Genomic DNA, 22,047 nt, shown 5'->3' with positions numbered 1-22,047 from the left:
GTAAGCAGTTACTCCTTAACACTTTTCAACTTCTTTGTTGCTTTTTAAAAGCTTCACAAAAATAGTGCTTTTAAGTCAACTAAGGTTCTATAAAAGCAGTAACAGTTATATGCTAATGAAAAGACCCCCCCTTCCTTCAGTGGCAGTTATAGCTTCCCAGGAAAGAGAAGTTACTATTCTTATTACACCACTGTGTTTGTTACTTGAAAACCACTGGGTATATAATTAAAAGGGCCCCTCATATTTAAAATTTTTCTTAGACAATATATTCATTTTTATTTTTAAAAATTGATGGACAATATGAAATTTTTTAAATGATTGCTTCTCTACTTGATTTTCTGCCAGGAACTTCACAGAACAACTTGTTACCCACCTTCAATAATTGTTCAGACTTTATGCACATTTAGAGGAAACTGTTTAACTTGGCTTCATCTTTTATTTAACTACAATTATTTTTCCTGCTAATTTCTTTATTTACATCTTTTTTTTTAAACTGCATTTTATGTGGTTGCCTCAAATTCTTTCAATCTCCTTTTAATTCAATAATTTGTGAAAGGCTGAAGATTATTAGGGCAAAATATTAGTTTGAAACACAACGAACTTGGGCATAAAAATTTAGTTAAAAAAATTCTTTTTTCTGGCTCAATGTTTAAGGACTAAACTAGTGTATCTAGCCATCAAAATGAGAAAAACTATTTTTTGTTTTTTTCTCTTTTGATATATAAAAATAGTTGTGGGCTTCCCTGGTGGCGCAGCGGTTGGGAGTCCGCCTGCCGATGCAGGGGACATGGGTTTGTGCCCTGGTCTGGGAGGATCCCACATGCCGTGGAGCAGCTGGGCCCGTGAGTCATGGCCGCTGAGCCTGCGCGTCCACAGCGTGTGCTCCGCAACCGGAGAGGCCACAACAGTGAGAGGCCCGCGTAATGCAAAAAAAAAAAAAAAAAAAAAAAAAAAAAAAGTTGTACAACTTAAAGAAAAAAGGATATTAATAACAAATAATTTATGATAAATGAAACTGAAGCTCACTACATAGATAATGGGAGGCCAAAAGATAACACTGCAACAGTTTAGAGGAGAGAGAAATAATATTATTAACTAGACTAGTAGTTCTCAGAGTATGGTTAGCATATTCGTAAGGTTTCTGAGACCCTTTGGGCTGGTGGGGGATGTGTACAAAAATTGACCTTCATAATACTAAGATGCTATTCGTGTCTTTTTTGCTCCCATTCTTTCATGAGAGCTCAGTGGAGTTTTACAAAAGCTATATGATGTGTTGTATCACAACAGGTAGAATGTAGAAACAGACATGAAAATACAGCTATTTTCTATAAGCCACAATTTAAAGAGATTTTGCAAAAATGTTAAAAACAAAAAAACAAAAGCAAGCCACTCTTATTAAATATTTTTGTCTTATAAAAATTATTTTTCACAAAAATTTTTTGTTAACAGGTAATGAGTTTATTATTTTTAAGTACATTAATAAATACAATTTAAAAATTCTCATATAATAGGGACTTCCCTGGTGGTGCAGTGGTTAAGAATCCGCCTGCCAATGCAGGGGACATGGGTTCAAGCCCTGGTCTGGGAAGATCCCACATGCCGCGGAGCAACTAAGCCTGTGCGCCACAACTACTGAGCCTGCGCTCTAGAGCCCACAAGCCACAACTACTGAGCCCACATGCCACGACTACTGAAGCCCGAGTGCCTAGAGCCTGTGCTCTACAACTAGAAGCCACCACAATGAGAAGCCCAGGCACTGCAATGAAGAGTAACCCCAGCTCGCTGCAACTAGAGAAAGCCCACACACGGCAACAAAGACCCAAAGCTGTCAGAAATTTATAAATAAAATATATTTATTAAAAAAAAATTTAAAAAGAGAAAGAATAAATACATTTAAATATATCAGGTTTCAAAAATCATAAAAGATATGGATAAAACTGCTTTTCAAATCAAATGTTTTAAAAAGTAAAAACAATAACTTATGGATAAGTAAAATTCATTTTGAATATTTTTCAGAATAATCATGTATATAAAAAAATAGAGATAAATAAAAACCTATGACTGAAAAGCTTGGAAAATGTACTACAAAATTTTAAGACATGACATGTTTTTTAATGATGGGAAAATGGAGGTTCTCCTCCTCTTTTGTAATATTCTGCATATTCTTAACTAAGTAAGCCTTTATTACCTGTAAAAGTAGAAATGTTTTTAAATGTTAAATTGAAGTACGTAATAAACTAAGATAAGTTTAAATAGCTCCTGTGTGAGCAAGGCTAGATCAAATCTTTTTGTACAATGTATAGCTAAGCACAAAACACCTCCAAACCCTTAGAAAAATGTTAATATACTAATAATATTGAATATTCTCTAAGTGTTACTCAGTAATAAGATACTCTAATGACCCTAAAAGGGTTTTTAGTTGCTTTCACCTTGTCAAATATTTAACATCATTACATTATACAAATCAAATCCTCAAGTGTTAGAAAATAAAACTTAGCTATACACTCTTCAGTTGACGAATGTCTATCATAAACAGAATACTTAAATTCAGTATTTCTAGATATTGAGATATCATGATAGTGAATGATCATGGAATATACACATCTATACAGTTAAAACTGAACTAGTAAGAGTAACAACAGTAAATTTTTAAAAATTCATACTTACCTACTATACTCTTTTCTGGAGCTGGTGGCACAATATAACCGACATGTAAATACTTGCTTGCTAACTTGCTATGCAAACCGAGAAAGTCACTAAATCTTCTTTTAACTGAAAATTCACTCTTACTGAACATGGAAAGAGAAGTCTACAAGTGAAGAAAAGATATTTCAAATTTTGAATACTGAACAGCTTTTTAGAAGTTAATGTAATACATAATTGTGAACATGCATATATACATATCACACACACTGATCTACTCTGAAAAAAATGCAGAGTAGCTAACTAATGTGATGTAAAGATTTCTAACAACTGAAAAAAACCCAAATCATAGATTTTTTTTTTAACAGAAACTTAAGAGGACAGAAAATGTTTGCTTTATTCTACCCTTAACTCATCTCATTGACTCTACCTGTATTTATGCTAATGATTCTTAAATCTTTACCTCTGGCCCAGATCTCCTCTGAGCTTCAGTCCAATAATACATAGTCCAAGGGAAACCTCCACTTAAATCTCACTGCCACCTCAATTTCACCATATTTTTCCCTGCTCGAACATAAGAGTTCCATGAGTGAAGGGCATTTCTTTGTGTTGTTTACTACTATACTGCAGTCCTTGGAAAAGAGCCTGACCCCAAGGTATTTAATAAATAAGGATCTGTTCAATGAATTAACAAATCTGACTCCACACTGTGTTCCTCCCCTTGTGTTGCCTCTTCTCCAGGATCACTCCAACAACCACAAAGTTCCTCTAGACAAAAACTTAGGCATGGGAGGGAGTCTCAAGAGGGAGGGAATACGGGGATATACGTATACTTACAGCTGATTTACTTTGTTGTACAACAGAAACTAACACAACATTGTAAAGCAATTATACTCCAATAAAGATTAAAAAAAACCACACACACACTTAGGCATCCCCCCTTCCTCACTCCTTACATCCAAGCCCTACTGATTCTACCTCCTATACATCACAAGAAGCCATTTATTTCACTCATCCCTAGAACTAATTCCTTAGTATTAAGAATCACTTCTCACAGCTAGGACTGTTTCAGATCCTCTCTCTTTAAGATTTGAAGGCCTACAATCCCTTTAAGGATTGCAACCGCCTCTTAACTCGAAATCCTGACCTTTACTTTGATCCTCCCAATCCATACTGAGTCAGAGAGAGCTTTCTAGAACAAAAATCAATTGTACCACATTCTTGTTCGAATCTCTTCAATGGCTCTCCATTATATATACTAAGGATGAAGGCCAAATTCCTAATGTGGCTGTTCATAATATAGGAAGGCTTACTGCCAAACAGTTTAATCTGGCACCACGTCCTGCAGATCCTAGAAAGAACAATGCTTTTTTGATTTCTGGCTTTTACACAAGCAAATCCCTTTGCCCCTCTCCCACCCAAATCACTTCTCCTACCTTTGCCTAGATTAGATCCCTTCCCGAATACTCTCCCGGAATACTTTACCTACCAAACCACTCAGAACTCATTGTAGCTATTTATATTTAACTTTTACTGGATGATAACCTTTGTAAAGACAGTGATCACTTACACCTTAATCACTGTAGTATCCTCATACTACACATGGTGAGGGCTCAATATTTTTTTAAAGGAGCAAAAGACTTACCTTTGTTGTTACTCTATAAGCCATGTAAGCATTCATGCCATCACCTACAAGAAAAGTCAAACTATTAAAAATCATAAGCTTAACCACATGCACACACACAAGGTAACTATATGAGGTAATACATTAACCTGATTGTAGTAATCATTTTATAACATATATTAAATCATCACATTGTACATCCTAAATACACACAATTTTTGTCAATTATACCTCAATAAAACTGGGAAAAAAACAAAACAAGCTGCCAGGAGTTTAAAAATAAAAGCACCATTTTAATACTGTAACAATGCATTTAGTTAAGAAAAATAGCACATTAACAACCAAGCTAATTATCAAAAAGAAGCAAGTACAAAATATAATAAATATTAACTTACCAACTTTCTCTGGATCTGATACACCAATTTCTATATCAAAAACATCTCCATTTGCTTCTTCTTCAATCTAGAAAAAATTTTTTTCTTATTAAAGATTCCAGTTTATATTATTGTCATAATACTAATAACTATAATTTTTACCATCTATCTTTTATTAGGGTCACTGTCACATCAATTTGAAAAGTCACTCAGCACTCCATTTATGAAAAACAATAAAAGCTTTCACATTTCCTAACTATGTAAAAGATACACACACACAAAGACAACAGGAAAAGGATCACTGGGAGAAGGAACAGAAAACCTTGCTTTCCTCCAACTCCTCAGATGTAGAGAAAACGTTGTAGTCTTCTGTAGGAATATTGTGGAATGTTTTTGTTCTATATACTCAATCTTCAGATTCAGATTATGAAAATAATTAATTCCTCGAATTTTTTTAATTAGTATTTTTCAAGGTTGTATCTCTCCTCTTTAAAAAGCAGGAGGTAGCCATTACTTTTGCCAGTAGAACCCTACATACTTGCAGGAATTATAAGCAACTTGAGCATCATGATTTCACCAATTACCTAGTAAACACATGTTCTTCTTGAAGCCAATGAAAGCACTATAAAGCTCACTGAAAAAAGAAGTAGGAAAAATGATAAACCTACGGGACTACAGAGAAGCATTTTTATCCATTATAAATAAACAATCCTTATTAATAGCAGTTCTGAGGGAAAGTTTTTTTACTTTCAAGAAGAAAACACAGAAACTTAAATCTTGCAAATTTTAAAAGCAATATTAATAGTCTAAGGCTACCAAAAAAAAAGGATGTTTTTCTAATGATAATTTTTTTCAAAGTTGCCCTCCTGTACAGATTTTTTAAAAGTAAGCCTTATTTGAACTGTAACACACATAAAGTATATAAATCCTAGGTAAAGAGCTCAATAATTTTTGAAAAGTAAACACATCTTTGTAACCAGAATGTAGATTAAGAAAAAACACCATCATTACACCTTAGAAGGTCCTCATGCTTCCTCTCAACTCACATCTCTTACTCTGCCGACATAACCATTAACATTTATTACATACTTTTATCAAATAAAATTACTCAAGATACCACTTTATTGTGATTAAGTTTTCAAAGTACTTTCAGACATTACCTTATTTGACCAAGAGAGGAACACTGAGAGGCACACATTACCATCATGAGATCACAAATGACAAACTGCTTGACTTGAGAAGGAAAGTGATGTGCCCAAGTTACTGGATGAAAAAGGGGTGGGATAAAATTAGAAGCCAAATCACCTGACCTCTTTAGTTCAGTGTTCTTTTCCAAACATTTCTAAAAGGCTTTGATTACAAATGACTAACAGTAAAGAAATGTTGGGTGGGGGACAAAAAATGTATTATTTACATATTAATTTAGAATATAAACATTTTTCCATACCTCCTCCCTGGATCTGTCAAAGATCACAGGAGCAGACATACTCTTTGATTCAATTCTGGGAGCAATGAGTGTCGTGGGGGTCACAGGTGTGACTGCAGGAGAAGGTTCTGAGGAGAGTATAGGTTCCCTTTCTGGACTGTCCAGAGAAACTTCTTCTGTAGCTTCTAGATAAAAATTAAACAAGTTAGTTGAGGACACTGGTAACAAACTCCCAATAGTCTACAGAGCAGTCAATAAATTATGAAAAATACTTTTATATGATCCACAGTATCAAAATATTATCTTAAAATAACTGTTATAAATAATTTATGAATCCTTCCTTAATTGTTTATCAAAACTTTAAAACCAACAGTGACTCTGTTGATTTTAGGAAGAATTCCAGTAAGTCAGCATAATTATCTATACTAGTGGTAGGGATAAAGCCAGGAGGAAAGCAATGACGTGGATAATTCCACATTCGTTTGTGTTTGGATCTGTAATATATCTAATACTTGTGGTAACTTACCAAAATCTTGTATTCAGGCTAACATTACTATTCTTTTATACATATGAACACAAATTTCATGGCAGAAAACTGCCCAGAACTATCCCAACTGGGAGTAAAAATTTGTTATGGAAAGTCCACAACATTAGTAATCTAAAGTAATTAACCACTAAAGATTACTGGATATTAGCTAAATACACAAATATGATGCAAAACAAATAGGTGCTTAGGTTTTCATTTAAAGTGTTCATTCATTTGAAAAATCTATAATTAAATATATTTAAAAACAAATCGATAAACTGAATGTCTACAAGCTATGTAACATGTGCTAAATGCAATGAAGAACCATAAAGAAATGTAAAATATCATACCTGCCCTCAGGGAGTTTATAATCTAGTTGGAAAAACAAGACATAAGCATGTGGAATGTTAAATAATAATAAAAGAAAAATTACAGCCAAGAGAACAATAAAAAGAAAATTACAAGACATTTAATTGCTGTACGAACTAAAGAATAAACACTATAATTTGAGTTGAAGTGGGACAGAATAATTTAGGCTGGGGAAAATGAGGAATATTTTATGAAACTGAATTGAGAAGATCTGAATGAGTTTAGAGAAAAAATGAGGGAAGCATTTCACGAAAATGAAATACAGTTGACCCTTGAACAACAAGGGAGTTAGGGCTGCCGACCCTCCACACAGTCAAAAATCTGAGTATAATGTATAGTTGGGCCCTCCATATATGTGGCTCCTCTGTATTCGAGGTTCCACATTCTTGGATTCAATCAACCTCAGATCAAGTTGTACTGTAGTATCTGCTAATTAAAAAAAATGCATATTAGTGGACCATAGCAGTTCAAACTCATACTGTTCAGGAGTCAACCATACAGCATAAGCTAAAAGCAAAGCGAGAAGAGTGAAAATTACAATCAGTGGTCAAAATGATAATCTGTTGGTTTATAGAATGCTACCAGGAAAAGGCAGGCAGGAGTATAAAGGAAACAGGATCAGATCAGCCGTTTCTAACCTGAGTTTCCTACATTCCTTGAGGTTTGGGAAGGCAGTAATGATAGTCAGTGAGTCATTTTAATACCTCAAAAAGTATATCACTAGTAACATGTTATTTACCTGAAGTGGTATCTTACCTCTTGGATTAGGAGGTACAAACTACTATGCATAAAATAAATAAGCTACAAGGGTATATTGTATAGCACAAGGAATACAGCCAATATTTTATAACTATAAATGGAGTATAAACTTTAAAAATTGTGAATCACTATGTCGTAACCTGAAACTTATACAATATTGTACATCAACTATACCTCAATAAAAAAATAAGTAAAATTTTTTTTTAAAAAGAAAATAAAATGGATAGAGACTTAGCTTCAGCATACCAATGTACAATTTGCTTTAAATTCTTCCCATGAAAAATTATTATTTTAGTAAAAGTGATCTAACATACTACAAATTAACAAAAATGAATTAAAACCAGACCTAAAGATTCCATAAAATGCCCCATACGTAAGTACAAAGATTAGCATTTCCTTGGAAGAGATACTTTGCAGATAAGTATAAATTGATTATGTCAATGTCAGCTAAGTAATATTTCACTCATACCACAGACACTAGAGAATTTTTTAAACAAAGGAATACTCATTAAACTTAGATTTGGTATAATTTGCTGAAAAGCGTAAGTGAAATAAGCTAAGTACCCTGGCAGAAACAAGTTCTAAAAGTCTAGGACAATGTCAATATTGGCAATTTGCTCACCCTCCCTTATTCTTCTAGGACAGTTTCCTAGTAAGTTCAGTGTAGCTTAGTGCAGGATGTAAGTAATGGTGGAAAGGGGCTCTGTAGTCACCCATATTTGGTGAACACTCTGTAAGTAAGCTAGTAACAGTAACAAAAGTCACACTTGAACTTTTTCTAATACCACTTCTGACATAATAGTATTTGAAATGCTACCCAAAATACATGAGCATACATACCAATTACAATCTAGTCTTCTTATGGTTTTAAAACCAAATGGCTAAATCACTAGAGCAATACCTATTTGTTTCTCCTCTGATACATGTCTTAGAACACCTAATGATGTCATTATGAAATGCAGCTGAGTTTAAGATAAAAGATAAAGCATAAAAAAGTGTCTGTAGGTAACAAAAGAAACAAATAACTATTTTTACTGCTTAGTCCATGTCTCTCCTTAAAAACAAAGACAAACCAAACAAATACTGACATTGACCATATTTGTATCATTATATTTAGTATAGGCTGCACTAGGTAGACTGAAACACAAAAAAAGATTTTTCTAATCAAGCTTAGTGGGCAAATATCACTGTATAATCCTCATGTGGCAAACTGTTTGATCAGCTGGGCACACTGTAACAAGAAAACCCTCTTTCTTTACACAAACACACAAACACAGTTCTGTTTTTAGAGTTTCAGCACACTCATTAACAGAATTCTGAGACTTAAAGGTGAAAGATCCTTTAATAAAATGGATAATCCAAGTGTTCTATGTATGACCCTCTACTATTAGAGGAACAGGCACAATTTTAGATTAGCACCTACTTAGCAGAGAAAGAACTTGTGTCATCTTTCAGATTAAAACATAAATGCTATGAAAAAACTTTAAAGGACTGCCTGGAAAAAACTCCATGAAAGGAAAGAAAAAGGAATATTACAACTTTGGTTAACTGTCATTATACTCTAAGTTGTAAGGAAGCTACAAAAAAGGGGGGGGTGGGGGTAGGAAAATGATTGGAATTTGGTATCACTTTTTTTTTTTTTTTTTTGCGGTACGCAGGCCTCTCACTGCCGTGGCCTCTTGCGTGGCGGAGCACAGGCTCCGGACGCGCAGGCTCAGCGGCCGTGGCTCATGGGCCCAGCTGCTCCGCGGCATGTGGGATCTTCCCGGACCGGGGCGCGAACCTGTGTCCCCTGCATCGGCAGGCAGACTTTCAACCACTGCGCCAGCAGGGAAGCCCTGGTATCACATTTTTAATTTTCTGACATGAATTCATAAAATACATGAATTCATCTTCAGTGAAAACTTTTCTTATATCAAGCAGGAAATTATATGGACCTCTGTGATGGAGGATTGTATCTTTAAACATATTTGTAGGGGACTTCCTTGGTGGCGCAGTGCTTAAGAATCCGCCTGCCAGGACTTCCCTGGTGGCATAGTGTTTAAAAATCCACCTGCCAATGCAGGGGACACGGGTTCGATCCCTGGTCTGGGAAGATCCCACATGCCGCAGAGCAACTAAGCCTGCGCACCACAACTACTGAGCCTGTGTGCTGCAATTACTGAAGCCCATGCACTCTAGGGCCCGTGTACTGCAACTACTGAAGCCTGCACGCCTAGGGCCCATGCTCCACAAGAAGAGAAGCCATAGCACCACAACAAGGAGTAGCCCCGCTCGCCACAACTAGAGAAAGCCCTCACGCGGCCACGAAGACCCAACGCAGCCAAAAAAATAATAATAATAATAATTTGTAAAAAAAATACAGGATGGTTTGAATATTCAACCACTATAAAAGCTGAGGAAGTATTATTAAGTTTTAACTCATGAAAGCCAGTTTAGGTAAATTAAGCTCTTAAATACACAAAGATTTACTATTTTAATTATTTGTGTCACTAATTCTAAGCAAGATTTTGTTTCTTAATATCCAAACATTAATTTGTCCCTAAATTTTAATCTTAAAACAGATAACTGTTTTGAAGAGTCCAATTTTTTTTCCCCCTTTTTTTTCTGTGGCACGCAGGCCTCTCACTGCCGTGGCCTCTCCCATTGCGGAGCACAGGCTCCGGGAACGCAGGCCTGGCGGCCACGGCTCACAGGCCCAGCCGCTCCGCAGCATGCAGGATCCTCCCAGACCGGGGCACGAACCCGTGTCGCCCGCATCGGCAGGCGGACTGAAGAGTCCAATTTTTTAAAAGGTAGAATGGACTACACCAAATCCTGCCCCCGTATCAAAAATAAATTCCTGAAGCATCAATTTACTCACCTAAAATTCAATCAAAATGGAACATGTGGTAAATACTGAAGCATTTTATTTAAACAGATTTGAAATATATACAGACTATAAATTGATTGTTTTAAATTATTTTTTTATTTAAAAAAATTATTTATTTTATTTACTTTTGGCTGCATTGGGTCTTCATTGCTGCGCACAGGCTTTCTCTAGTTGTGGAGAGCGGGGGGTACTCTCTCTTGCGGTGCACGGGCTTCTCATTGTGGTGGCTTCTCTTGTTGGAGAGCATGGGCTCTAGGCATGCAGGCTTCAGTAGTTGTGGCTTGCAGGCTCTAGAGCACAGGCTCAGTAGTTGTGGTGCACGGGCTTAGATGCTCCACAGCATGTGGGATCCTCCTGGACCAGGGATCGAACCCATGTCCCCTGCATTGGCAGGCAGATTCTTAACCACTGCACCACCAGGGAAGTCCCTAAATTAAGTGATTTTTAAATCCAGAGTTTAATTTTGCTTTGTGACAACTTGTAAGTAAATAAGAAAATATAATCACTTGCTATTTCTCAAAGTATGAAAGCTATTTCTCAAAGTATGAATGAACCATTAGTTTGAGTCCAAGTACTGATCAAAATAATCAAATTATTAGTGTGACTTATTTTCATATGCTTAAAACCAGAAAAGGATCACATTCGTGCTTCTTTCAACAGTCTTTATTTTTCACAAAGCAAAGTAACTGAAATTTCCTATCCTCCTCAGTTGGTAACAAGAGCTACCACAAATACTTTACACAAAATGTCAGTTTTGCTTTAGAGAATATTTTCTAACAGGATATATGCTATAATTGACAATTATTTTTTTTTAAAATAAAGGTACTTATAATTACCTGCAAAAAGGTCTTCTCTGTCATCATCCAGCACAACTTCTGCAGGTTTTGGACCATTGGAGTTCGTACTAATATCTTCTGTGGTAAGACTAGCTGGATCTGGAGATGATGGACTTGACTGTTAAAAAAACAATAATTGACAATGGATTGCCATGTTTGTCTGTTATATCTCTATACACTACAGAAATAGAATATTCTCTTGATAAGAAAAGAAGACGAACAGCTATTTATAGTTCCTCCTTTGAGGGTAAGAATGAATCAAAAACATACTTTTACTCACTTTCTCCTTTCTTAACAAGAAGTCACTTAAGATTTAAAAATAAAATCTTCTCTAGTCACCCAGTTAGATATGCTAATTTTCCATGTTGAGTTATAATTAACAAAATCAAATTTTAATGATTTACACAGTATACAATATTATGACATAATAATAAATATCAGATCTTGAAAACATGTTGCATGAGTAAGAAGTTCCAACTACTACTTTACTGTAAGAGGAAGCTTTATTAAGACTATAATTATTCTAAAATTTATATAGTTTCAAACTAAAAATATGCCTTCCCCCAAATATTTACATTTCAACTAAGCTAAGGGACTGTTGTGGCCTCTCCCGTTGCGGAGCACAGGCTCCGGACGCGCAGGCTCAGCGGCCATGGCTCACGGGCCCAGCCGCTCTGCGCCATGTGGGATCTTCCTGGACCGGGGCACGAACCCACGTGGAATGAAGATTGTAAAGCTTTTAGTTTTATCACAGTTTTCTTACAGTAATAGTTAAAACCAATACTATTTTTTTAAAAAATAAGAAAAAGGAAGTTGAATACGTCAAAAGTGCACAGCTAGATATTTTCACAAACCCAACATCCCTGTGTAATCAGCACCCAGATCAAGAAAGAGAACATTATCGTCAACTCTAGAAGCTCCACTCATGCTCCCTCCCATTCTTTACCCTCTCTCCACCCAGGCTTCTACCAACATGGATTTGTTTTTCCTGTTATCACTCTTCATGGAACTGGAATCATACAAAATATATTGTTGTGTATTTGGTTTTTGATCTTAATGTTATGTACACGAGATTCTTCTATATTATTGTATGTAATAATAGGACACTCATTTTCGTTTCTGTGAATATTTCACTGTGTAAATACATCACAATTGATCCATTCTACTGTTGATGGGCATTTGGGTTTTCAAATTTCATTATCAGTTTTATACCACTACCAATAGTACTGTATAAACTTTCTAGTACATATATCTTTTAGCAAACAGCGAACAAATGTCTGTTTGGCACGTACCTAGGAGTGGAATACCTGGATCATAGGGTAGGTGAATGTTCTGCTTTAGCAGATATCACTAAACATTCTTCTAAAGTGGTTATTTAATTTATACTCCCACCAGTAATATATGAAAATTTCAGTTGCTCCATACCCTTGTCAACACTTTACTACATTCCATCTTTTTTGTTTTAGCTATTATGGAGGGTGTAGAGTGTATCTTTTGTGGTTTGAATTTGCATTTCCCAGATGAATAATGATGCTGGGCAATTTTTCATATGATTAATGGACATTTGGATATCTTTTTTTGGGAAGGGTCTCTTCAAATATTTTCCCTATTTTTTTTCTATTGTTCCTATTGATTTGTAATTCTTTACATGTTCTAGATACAAGTTCTTTGTGACACAGGTATCACAAATATTTTTCTCCCAGTCTGTACTTAATGCCTTTCCACTTACTTAATGGTAGGTATTGATGAATAGAAGTTCTTAATTTTAGTAAGGGTAAATTATCAACTTTAAGATTAGTAAATTTTCTGTAGGATGAATAATTTTTCTTTTTTAAACACTGTCCAGGGAACACTGAGACATGTCTCTTCTTCTTCTTCTTTTTTTTTTTTTAATATTTACTTATTTATTTGGTTGCACCAGGTCTTAGCTGTGGCACATTAACTCTTAGTTGCAGCATGCCTGTGGGATCTAGTTCCCTGACCAGGGATCACATCTGGGCCCCCTGCACTGGGAGTGTGGAGTCTTATCCATTGCGCCGCCAGGGGAGTCCCCAAGGATGAATAATCTTTTAAGGCCACTCCTAATTCATAAGATTTTCTGATCAGCTTTTTGAGTAAACTATCCTCTACAGCATGAGGACATTTCTTAAGAGCTTGCAAAAACAGTTTAAATTCCTTATGGGAAAATTTTAAAAAGCGGTTTTCTTTTCTCTCAGGAGCTCATGCTTATAGACCAAACTCTCACAAAGGTAGGCTTCTATTTACCTTAGCATTTTTTCTTTAAGAAATTTGGAAACAAATAAGCTTTTATTATAAGCTTCTTCTAGAAGATGTTCCTGACCACCTCAATCTCATCTCTAGCTGAGTCTGGTTAGGTGAGTGATATATATGCTTCCACAGCATATCTATTTCTTTTGCCATAATTTCTCTTACCACACTATATTATAATTATTATCTGTTTATAGACTACAAGTTCTATAAGGAAAGAAGAATATCTTATTTTGCTTATTACTTTTTATCAGGTTCCTGGCTGCACTCAATGACTATCTGTTAACTGAATTCTAAGAAAATAATTACAAATATGTGTAAGAATTGGCCACAAGTTTGTCAACCAGATTGTCTATAATACTGAAAGGTTTGAAATACCCTAAAGCACAGCTACATAAAAATGTAGCACAGTGGCTCCAACACCCATTCATGATAAAAGCTCTCAGTAAACTAGGAATACAGGGGAACCTCCTCAATTTGAGAAATAGCTACAAAAAACCTAGAGCTAACATCACATTTAATGAGAAACTCAGAGCTATCTCACTAAGATCAGGAACAAGGCAAGGATTTCCCATCACTACTGATTTTCAACATCATATTGCAAGTCCAAGCTAATGCAGTAAGACAAAAAAAGGAAATAAAAGGTATATAGATTGGGAAGAAATAAAACTCTGTGTTCACAGATGACAATGATCCTCTAAGTAGAAAATCCAGAACAACTGACAAAAAAGGGTCCCAGAACTAATAAGCAATTATAGCAAAGCTGTAGGATACAGGTTAACATACAAAAGTTGATCACTTCTATATACCAGCAACAAACAGAATTTGAAATTAAAAAAACCAAAAAAACCAAAAAAACATTTACATCAGCACCCGAAACAACTAAATACTTAGGAATCAATCTAACAAAATATGTATCAATACAATATCCATATGAGAAAAACTAAAAATCTCTAATGAACAAAATTAAAGAACTAAATAAATGAAGAGATATTCTATATTCATGAATAGGAAGATTCAATAGTCAAGGTGTCAGTTCTTCCTGACTTGATCCACAGATTCAATGCAATACCAATCAAAATCCTGGCAAGTTATTTTATGACTATCGATAAAATGATGCTAAAGTTTACACGGAGAAGCAAAAAATCCAGAAGAGACATTACTGAAGGAGAAGAACAAAATGGGAGGACTGAAGCTACCTGATTTCAAGACTTACCATAGGCTACAATAATCAACACAGTGTGGTACTGGTGAAAGAACAGATTAATGGGACAGAATAGAGAGCCCAGATATAGATCCACATAATATGGCCAGTTGATTTTTTGACAAATGAGCAAAGGTAATACAATGGAGAAAAATTAGTCTCTTCAACAAATAGTGCTGGAACAACTGGAAATCTACATGTGAAAAAAGAATCTAGACACAGACCTTACACCCTTCACAAAAATCAACTCAAAATGGATCACAGACCTAAACGTAAAGCACAAAAGTATAAAGTTTCTAGAAGATAACACAGGAGAAAATCCAGATGACCTTGGGTTTCATAATGAGTTTTTAGATACAACAGAGGCACAATCCATGAAAGAAAGACTTGATAAGACAGACTCCACTAAAATTAAAATGAAAACTTCTGCTCTGCAAAAGATAGTGTCAAGAAAATGGAAAAACAAGCTGTAGACTGGGAGAAAATATCTGCAAAACACACAGCTGATAAAGCACTGTGATCCAAAATATACAAAGAACTCTTAAAATTCAACAATTAGAAAATGAACAACTCAGTTTAAAAATAGGACAAAAACCTTCAAGATACTTCACCAAAGATAAACGCATGGCAAATAAGCATATGAAAACGTGCCCCACATCACATATCATTAGAGAAATGCAAATTAAAACAACAATGAGACACCATTATACCTCATAGTGGTACATTCTATATACCTATTAAAGTAGTCAAAATTTGGAACACTGACAACACCAAATGCTGATGAGGATGTGGAGCAACAGGAACTCTCATTCACTGCTGGTGGGAATACAAAGTGGTACAGCCACTATGGAGGACAATTTGGCAGTACATTTATAAGATGAGCATACTCTTATCATACGTTCCAGCAACCGTGATCTTTAGTATTCATCCAGAGGAGCTGAAAACTTATGCCCATACAAAAACATGCACATAATGTTTACAGCAGCTTTATTCATAATTGCAAAAACTTGGAAGCAATGAAGATGTTCTTCAGTAGGTGAATGGGGTAAATAAACTACAGTACATCCAGACAATGGAATATTATTCAAACTAAAAGGAAATGAGCTTTCTAACCAAGAAAAAATACAGAAGAAACTTAAATATTACTAAGTGAAAGAAGCCAGTCTGGAAAAGCTACATATTGTATAATTACAACTATATGACACTGTGGAAAAGGCAAAACTATGGAGATAGTAAAAAGATCAGTGGGTTGGGGGAAGGAAGGGATAAACAGGCAGAGCAGAGAGGATTTTTAGGACAGTGAAACTACTCTGTATGATATTGTAACAGTGAACACATATCGTTATACATTCGTCCAAACCCAGAGAATGTACAATACTAAGTGAACCTTAATGTAAACTATGGATCTTGGGTGATTATGATGTGTCAAAGTGGTTTCACCAATTGTAGCAAAAGTACCACTATGGTGGAGGATGTTGATAATGAAGGAAAATGCATGTGTAGGGGCATTATATGGGAAATCTCTATACTTTCCATTCAATTTTGCTGTGAACTTAAAACTGCTCTAAGAACTAGTCTATTTTTCAAACAATGTGGTAGCAGAGTGGCATTTACTGACACAGAAAGATGCTTTTAATATGCCATTATTTAAGAGAAATAGTTACACATGTGATCCAGTTTCCTGACACTACTCATTAAAAACAAATGTTTTCAGCAGTTGGCCCTCTGTTTCTGGGGGTTCCAACAGATTCAACCAACTGAAGATTGAAAATATTAAAAAAGTAAATTCCAGAAAGTTCCAAGAAGCAAACTGGAATTTGCCACACACCAGCAACCACTTACACAGCATTTACCTTGTACTTACAACTACTTACAAGCATTTACATTGACATAGGTATTATAAATAATCTAGAAATGATTTAAAATATATGGGAGAGATTGTATATAGATTATATGCAAACACTATGGCATTTTATATAAGAGACTTCCATAAAAGGGATTTTGGTATCTGTGGGATGTCCTGGAACCAATCCCCTGTGGATACTAAGGGAGAACTGTACTTGTTTTGAATAAGATACAGGCATTAAGGACCTACATATAATATACCTGTACCCTCAACTTCATTTCAAACAAAGATTTTATTTTTGAATACCAAAATTTCCTGGAGATCAAAGCTCTGGATTCTAGTTCTGACTGCACACTAACTTGTCTATGGTTACATAAATTTCCTTGAGTACTATTTTTTGTCTATTTAATGAGAAGTATATCAGAATGGCTACAACAGTCTCCTTTTTTTTACCTACACATTTTACTATTTCACAATTTCTAAATCTAAAATCACCTAATTTGATTTCTTTTTGCATTTCTTAACCTTGCTTGATAATAACTTTGAAAAAACACCAAAATTTGTAAAAACTAAACGCAATTTTAAAAATAGTCAATCTCAACTCACTGCTATAATTTAATGCCTGTGTAATGAACCTGTGACCAAATCTCAAGAGAAAATACAATCAACAGATCCCAACCCCAAAACAGCTCAGATGTTGGAAATATTAATCAAATTTTTAAAAGCTTTTCTAACTATGTTCCAAGAGATAAAGGTAAATACATATGAAGTGAATGAAAAGAAAGATGTTCACAGCAAAGAAACAGAAACTACCAAAAAAAAAGGAAAAAAAAAAAGGAAAATTTCAGAACTGAAAAAAATTATCTAAAGTAAAAAGTTCGCAGAATGGGTTCAATAAAAGAATGAAGATGACAGAAAAAAGTGTCAGTGAACTTGAAAATAAATCCACATAAAGTGTCCAATCTGAATAATAGTGAAACAAAAGTTGAATAAAATGAACAAGGGGGACTTCCCTGGTGGTCCAGTGGTAAAGAATCCGCCTTCCAATGCTGGGGACACGGGTTCGATCCCTGGTTGGGGAACTAAGACCCCACATGCTGCAGGGCAACTAAGCCCATGTGCTCTAGAGCCCGCGTGCCACAACTAGAGAGCCCTTGTGCCACAACTACTGAGTCCGTGTGCCACAACAAAAGATCCCGCATGCCGCAACTAAGACCCGACGCAGCCAAATAAATAAAAGAGTAAATATTAAAAAAAAATGAACAAGGCCTCAGGAGTCTGTAAGATAATATCAAAAAGTCTAACACTCATGTCACTGAAGTTCCTGGACAGATGAAAAATTTTTGCACAAATATTTACAGAAGAAATGGTTGAAAATTCCTGAAGTTGAAGGACATAAATTTATAGGAGCAAACCTCAAAGAGGATAAAACCAGAGAAAACTATGTGTACACACATCATCACAGAGCTAAAAATAAAAGTATTAGAGAGGGCTTCCCTGGTGGCGCAGTGGTTGAGAGTCCGCCTGCCGATGCAGGGGACACGGGTTCGTGCCCCGGTCTGGGAAGATCCCACATGCCGCGGAGCGGCTGGGCCCGTGAGCCATGGCCGCTGAGCCTGCGCGTCCGGAGCCTGTGCTCCGCAACGGGAGAGGCCACAACAGTGAGAGGCCCGCATACCTCAAAAAAAAAAAAAAAAAAAAAAAAAAGTATTAGAGAAATGAAAGTAGTGAGAGAAAAAACCCATTTTTACAGGGGGACACCAATTAAAATGACCGTAGATTTCTCATCAGAAATCACAAAGACTAAGAAAACAGTCTAAGAATACTTTCAAAGTGATGGAAGAAAGAACTGTCTAACCACAAATCTATAAACAGCAAAAATACCCTTCAGGAATAAAGGTAAAACAGTTTTCAGATGAAGCACAAATAAGATAATTCATCATCAATAAACCAGGTCTAAAAAAAACAGTAAAGGAAATTCTTTACGCTTAAGAAAAATGATACAAGAGGAAACAATGAATGAAGGAAAAGCAACAGAAATGCTAAATATCTGAATAACAAAAAGAAACTATGTTTTCCCTCTTCAATTCTCTAAAATAGATACGTCTATTCAAAGTAAAAATTGTAATACAGTCCAGAGTTATAATACATGTAGACTAGTAACAACCTATAACATGTTCTTATCGTAACTGAATGTTTATACTACTCTAATATCTTGGGTATTCATTGTTCTCTGACATCAAAGTCAGAGAATGAAAAACTGGCATGTTTATGTAACAAAAAGGACTCTTTTATATCACAGTTCAGTGCCTGAGAGTGGAGAACAAGATGGGAATGGTGTGGACGGGTGAGCAACTCCAGTAATGGCTGTGGTCGCAGCAGGTACCCCACTGGGGGGAGACTATGAGGCATGCACTTTCTATTGGTGCCCATCCATCAGCAGCATGGAGTGCCCTGCTGCACTGCTCACAGAGCAGTCATGGAGTAGTCACTCACTAAAGGCTCTCAGGACTCACTTATCTCTGCCCCGGCCTCTCCATGTCTCTTTCAGTTTCCTAGTGAGTTCAGGAAGAGGTGTTCTCCACTGGGTGGAAAGCAGTAAGGAGAGAGTGGTCCATCAAACAAGGAAGTGATGGTGGAAGGGTACAGTGACAGCTTCTGGGTGACCAGAATTATAGTTGTCTGAGACAGGCCATGAGGAGACATCAGTGTTTTTAATAAATATATATTGTTTTCTTCCCCTATATCATCATTTAGTAGTTTGCTAGAGATTATTTTTATTAAAAGTTTCAAAACAACTAGTGCTTTGGATTGCAACAAAGACTAAAGAAGGTCACCTAAGCCTCTTTCTCCCACTGATTAACACTAAAAGCTCTGGACAGAATACAGAAACAATGATCTAAAAGTAAAAAAAAGGCAGGTTGGGGAGGGAGCCAAAAATGTGAAAACTGATCCTTATGGGGATGAATTTTATGATTTTGTTTCTTTTTCTTCTCTCTCCCACTTTTTCCTGAAGATGGCCCCAACTGCAGAACTACACTAGAAGTATGTGAAGAGACTCAAAACAACACCACCACCACACAAAACAAAAAACCTTTGTCTATCTAGCTATAACACCAGGGCCCCTACAACCTGGAGAACGTAGGTGGAAAATTCTTTTTTCTCCCCCTTGCTTCCCAAACCTTTCCTCTCCTGTCCCTGCCCTAAGGCCACACCTACTTGCTTAGCTGCATGACAAAGCATCTAAAACCCCAAAAGAAAATCTACTATCTAGCCAGCTGAACCAGGAAAAGGGGGCCCAGTAGCCTGAAGAGCAGGAGACAGAAATCTTCATTAGTATTTTCTCTCTTTTTTTTTTTTTTTTGCGGTACGCAGGCCTCTCACTGTTGTGGCCTCTCCCGTTGCAGAGCACAGGTTCCGGACGCGCAGGCTCAGTGGCCATGGCTCACTGGCCCAGCCACTCCGCGGCATGTGGGATCTTCCCGGACCAGGGCACGAACCTGTGTCCCCCTCATCAGCAGGCGGACTCTCAACCACTGCGCCACCAGGGAAGCCCATCTCTCCCTTCTTTCATTGCTTTGCTACAAGGGCAGCCCAAGCTGAGCTCCAGTCCACTATGTGACAGTGCAGACACCTAAAACTCTGAGAGAAGCCTATGTTTCTGTGAAACAGCCTTGGAAGAAAGAGATCAGCATCTCTCTCCCCACAAAAGACCAGGTCTGTTTACTGTCCAGTATAAGTATCCTCTGGAGCAAGGATCAAGCAGACATTGCCTATTATAAATGATTTGGGTTCCCTAAGCTCAGGTTCCTCAGCTGTGACACAAACCAAAGGCTGGTGCAACACTGGCCTGGGCCCCTCCATTTATCATCCTGGCAAGAGAGGGGCAAGGGAAATGGTCACAAACATATTCATGCTATTGGGTTGGCCAAAAGGTTCGTTCGTTTTTTTCCACAAGACGGCTGTCATAGCACTTAGCTGTCTAACTTCATTCAAAACGATTTTGCTAGATGGTATGTGACAGCTGTCATATCAGCATGCATTTGAAAAAAGATATCAAAACTGGTGAATTTTTGTGTAGCCATTTTAATACTGAAGATGAAAAAAAAGTAACGTTTTCGGCATATTTTGCTTTATTATTTCAAGAAAAGTAAAAATGCAACTAAAACACAAAAAAAGATTGGTACAGTGTATGGAGAAGGTTCTGTGACTGATCAAACGTGTCGAAAGTGGTTTGCGAAGTTTCATGCTGGAGATTTCTCACTGGACGATGCTCCACGGTGGGGTAGACCAGTTGAAGTTGATAGCGATCAAATCAAGACATTAATTGAGAATAATCAACATTATACCACATGGGAGACAGCCAACATACTCAAAATATCCAAATCAAGCGGTGAAAATCATTTGCACCAGCTTGGTTATGCTCATCACTTTGATGTTTGGGTTCCACATAAGTTAAGCAGAAAAAACCTTCTTGACCATATTTCTGCATGCAATTCTCTACTTAAACGTAATGAAAACATTCAATTTTTAAAACAAATTGTGACAGGCGATGAAAACTGGATACTGTACAATAATGGGGAACGGAACAGATTGTGGGGTAAGTGAAATGACAACCACAGCAAAGGCTGGTCGTCATTCAAAGTAGGTGATGTTGTGTATATGATGGAATTGGAAGGGAGTCCTCTATTATGAGCTCCCTCCGGAAAACCAAACGATTAATTCCAACAAGTACTGATTCCATTTAGACCAACAGAAAGCAGCACTCGATGAAGAGCGTCCAGAATTAGTCAACGGAAAGCACATAATCTTCCATCAGGATAACGTAAGACTGCATGTTCCTTTGATGACCAGGCAAAAACTGTTACAGCTCAGCTGGGAAGTTCTGATTCATCCGTTGTATTCACCAGACATTGCACCTTTGGATTTCCATTTATTTTGGTCTTCACAAAATTCTCTTAATGGAGAAAATTTTAATTCCCTGGAAGACTGTAAAAAGCACCTAGAACAGTTCTTTGCTCAAAAAGAAAAAGTTTTGGGAAGATGGAATTATGAAGTTGCCTGAAAAATGGCAGAAGGTAGTGGAACAAAAGGGTGAATATGTTGCTCAATAAAGTTCTTGGTGAAAATGAAAAGCGTGTCTTTTATTTTTACTTAAAAACCGAAGGCACTTTTTGGCTAACCCAATACTTGCTATGCTTTGAGTAAGAAAGTCCTTTATCATGTCAACTTCCAGCAACCATAAAACAAGTTAATCTGTTATCTTACCAGGAGGGTAAAGTTTACCCTTTACAGTTCTT

The 22,047-nt window shown here is 36.4% G+C and overlaps 1 protein-coding gene across 1 annotated transcript in view; it reads right to left on the bottom strand.

Moving 5' to 3' along the window:
• The window catches only part of SNX2 (sorting nexin 2), a 56,061-nt gene that overhangs the window by 20,630 nt on the left and 13,384 nt on the right, over window positions 1-22,047 (bottom strand). The window contains exons 2-6 of the mRNA XM_081231563.1: window positions 11,430-11,547; window positions 6,089-6,252; window positions 4,663-4,729; window positions 4,289-4,332; window positions 2,668-2,809 (exon numbers count right to left, since the gene is read on the bottom strand). Of these exons, the coding sequence (XP_081087689.1) occupies window positions 2,668-2,809; window positions 4,289-4,332; window positions 4,663-4,729; window positions 6,089-6,252; window positions 11,430-11,547 (535 nt within the window). The remainder of the gene's footprint in view (window positions 1-2,667; window positions 2,810-4,288; window positions 4,333-4,662; window positions 4,730-6,088; window positions 6,253-11,429; window positions 11,548-22,047) is intronic.

The sequence above is a fragment of the Mesoplodon bidens genome, assembly GCF_964165515.1.
Source record: "Mesoplodon bidens genome assembly, chromosome: 4".
NCBI classification, from domain to species: Eukaryota; Metazoa; Chordata; class Mammalia; order Artiodactyla; family Ziphiidae; genus Mesoplodon; species Mesoplodon bidens.
The sequence above is the reverse complement of the archived record's forward strand: the minus strand, read 5'-3'. Positions and strand labels throughout refer to the sequence as shown.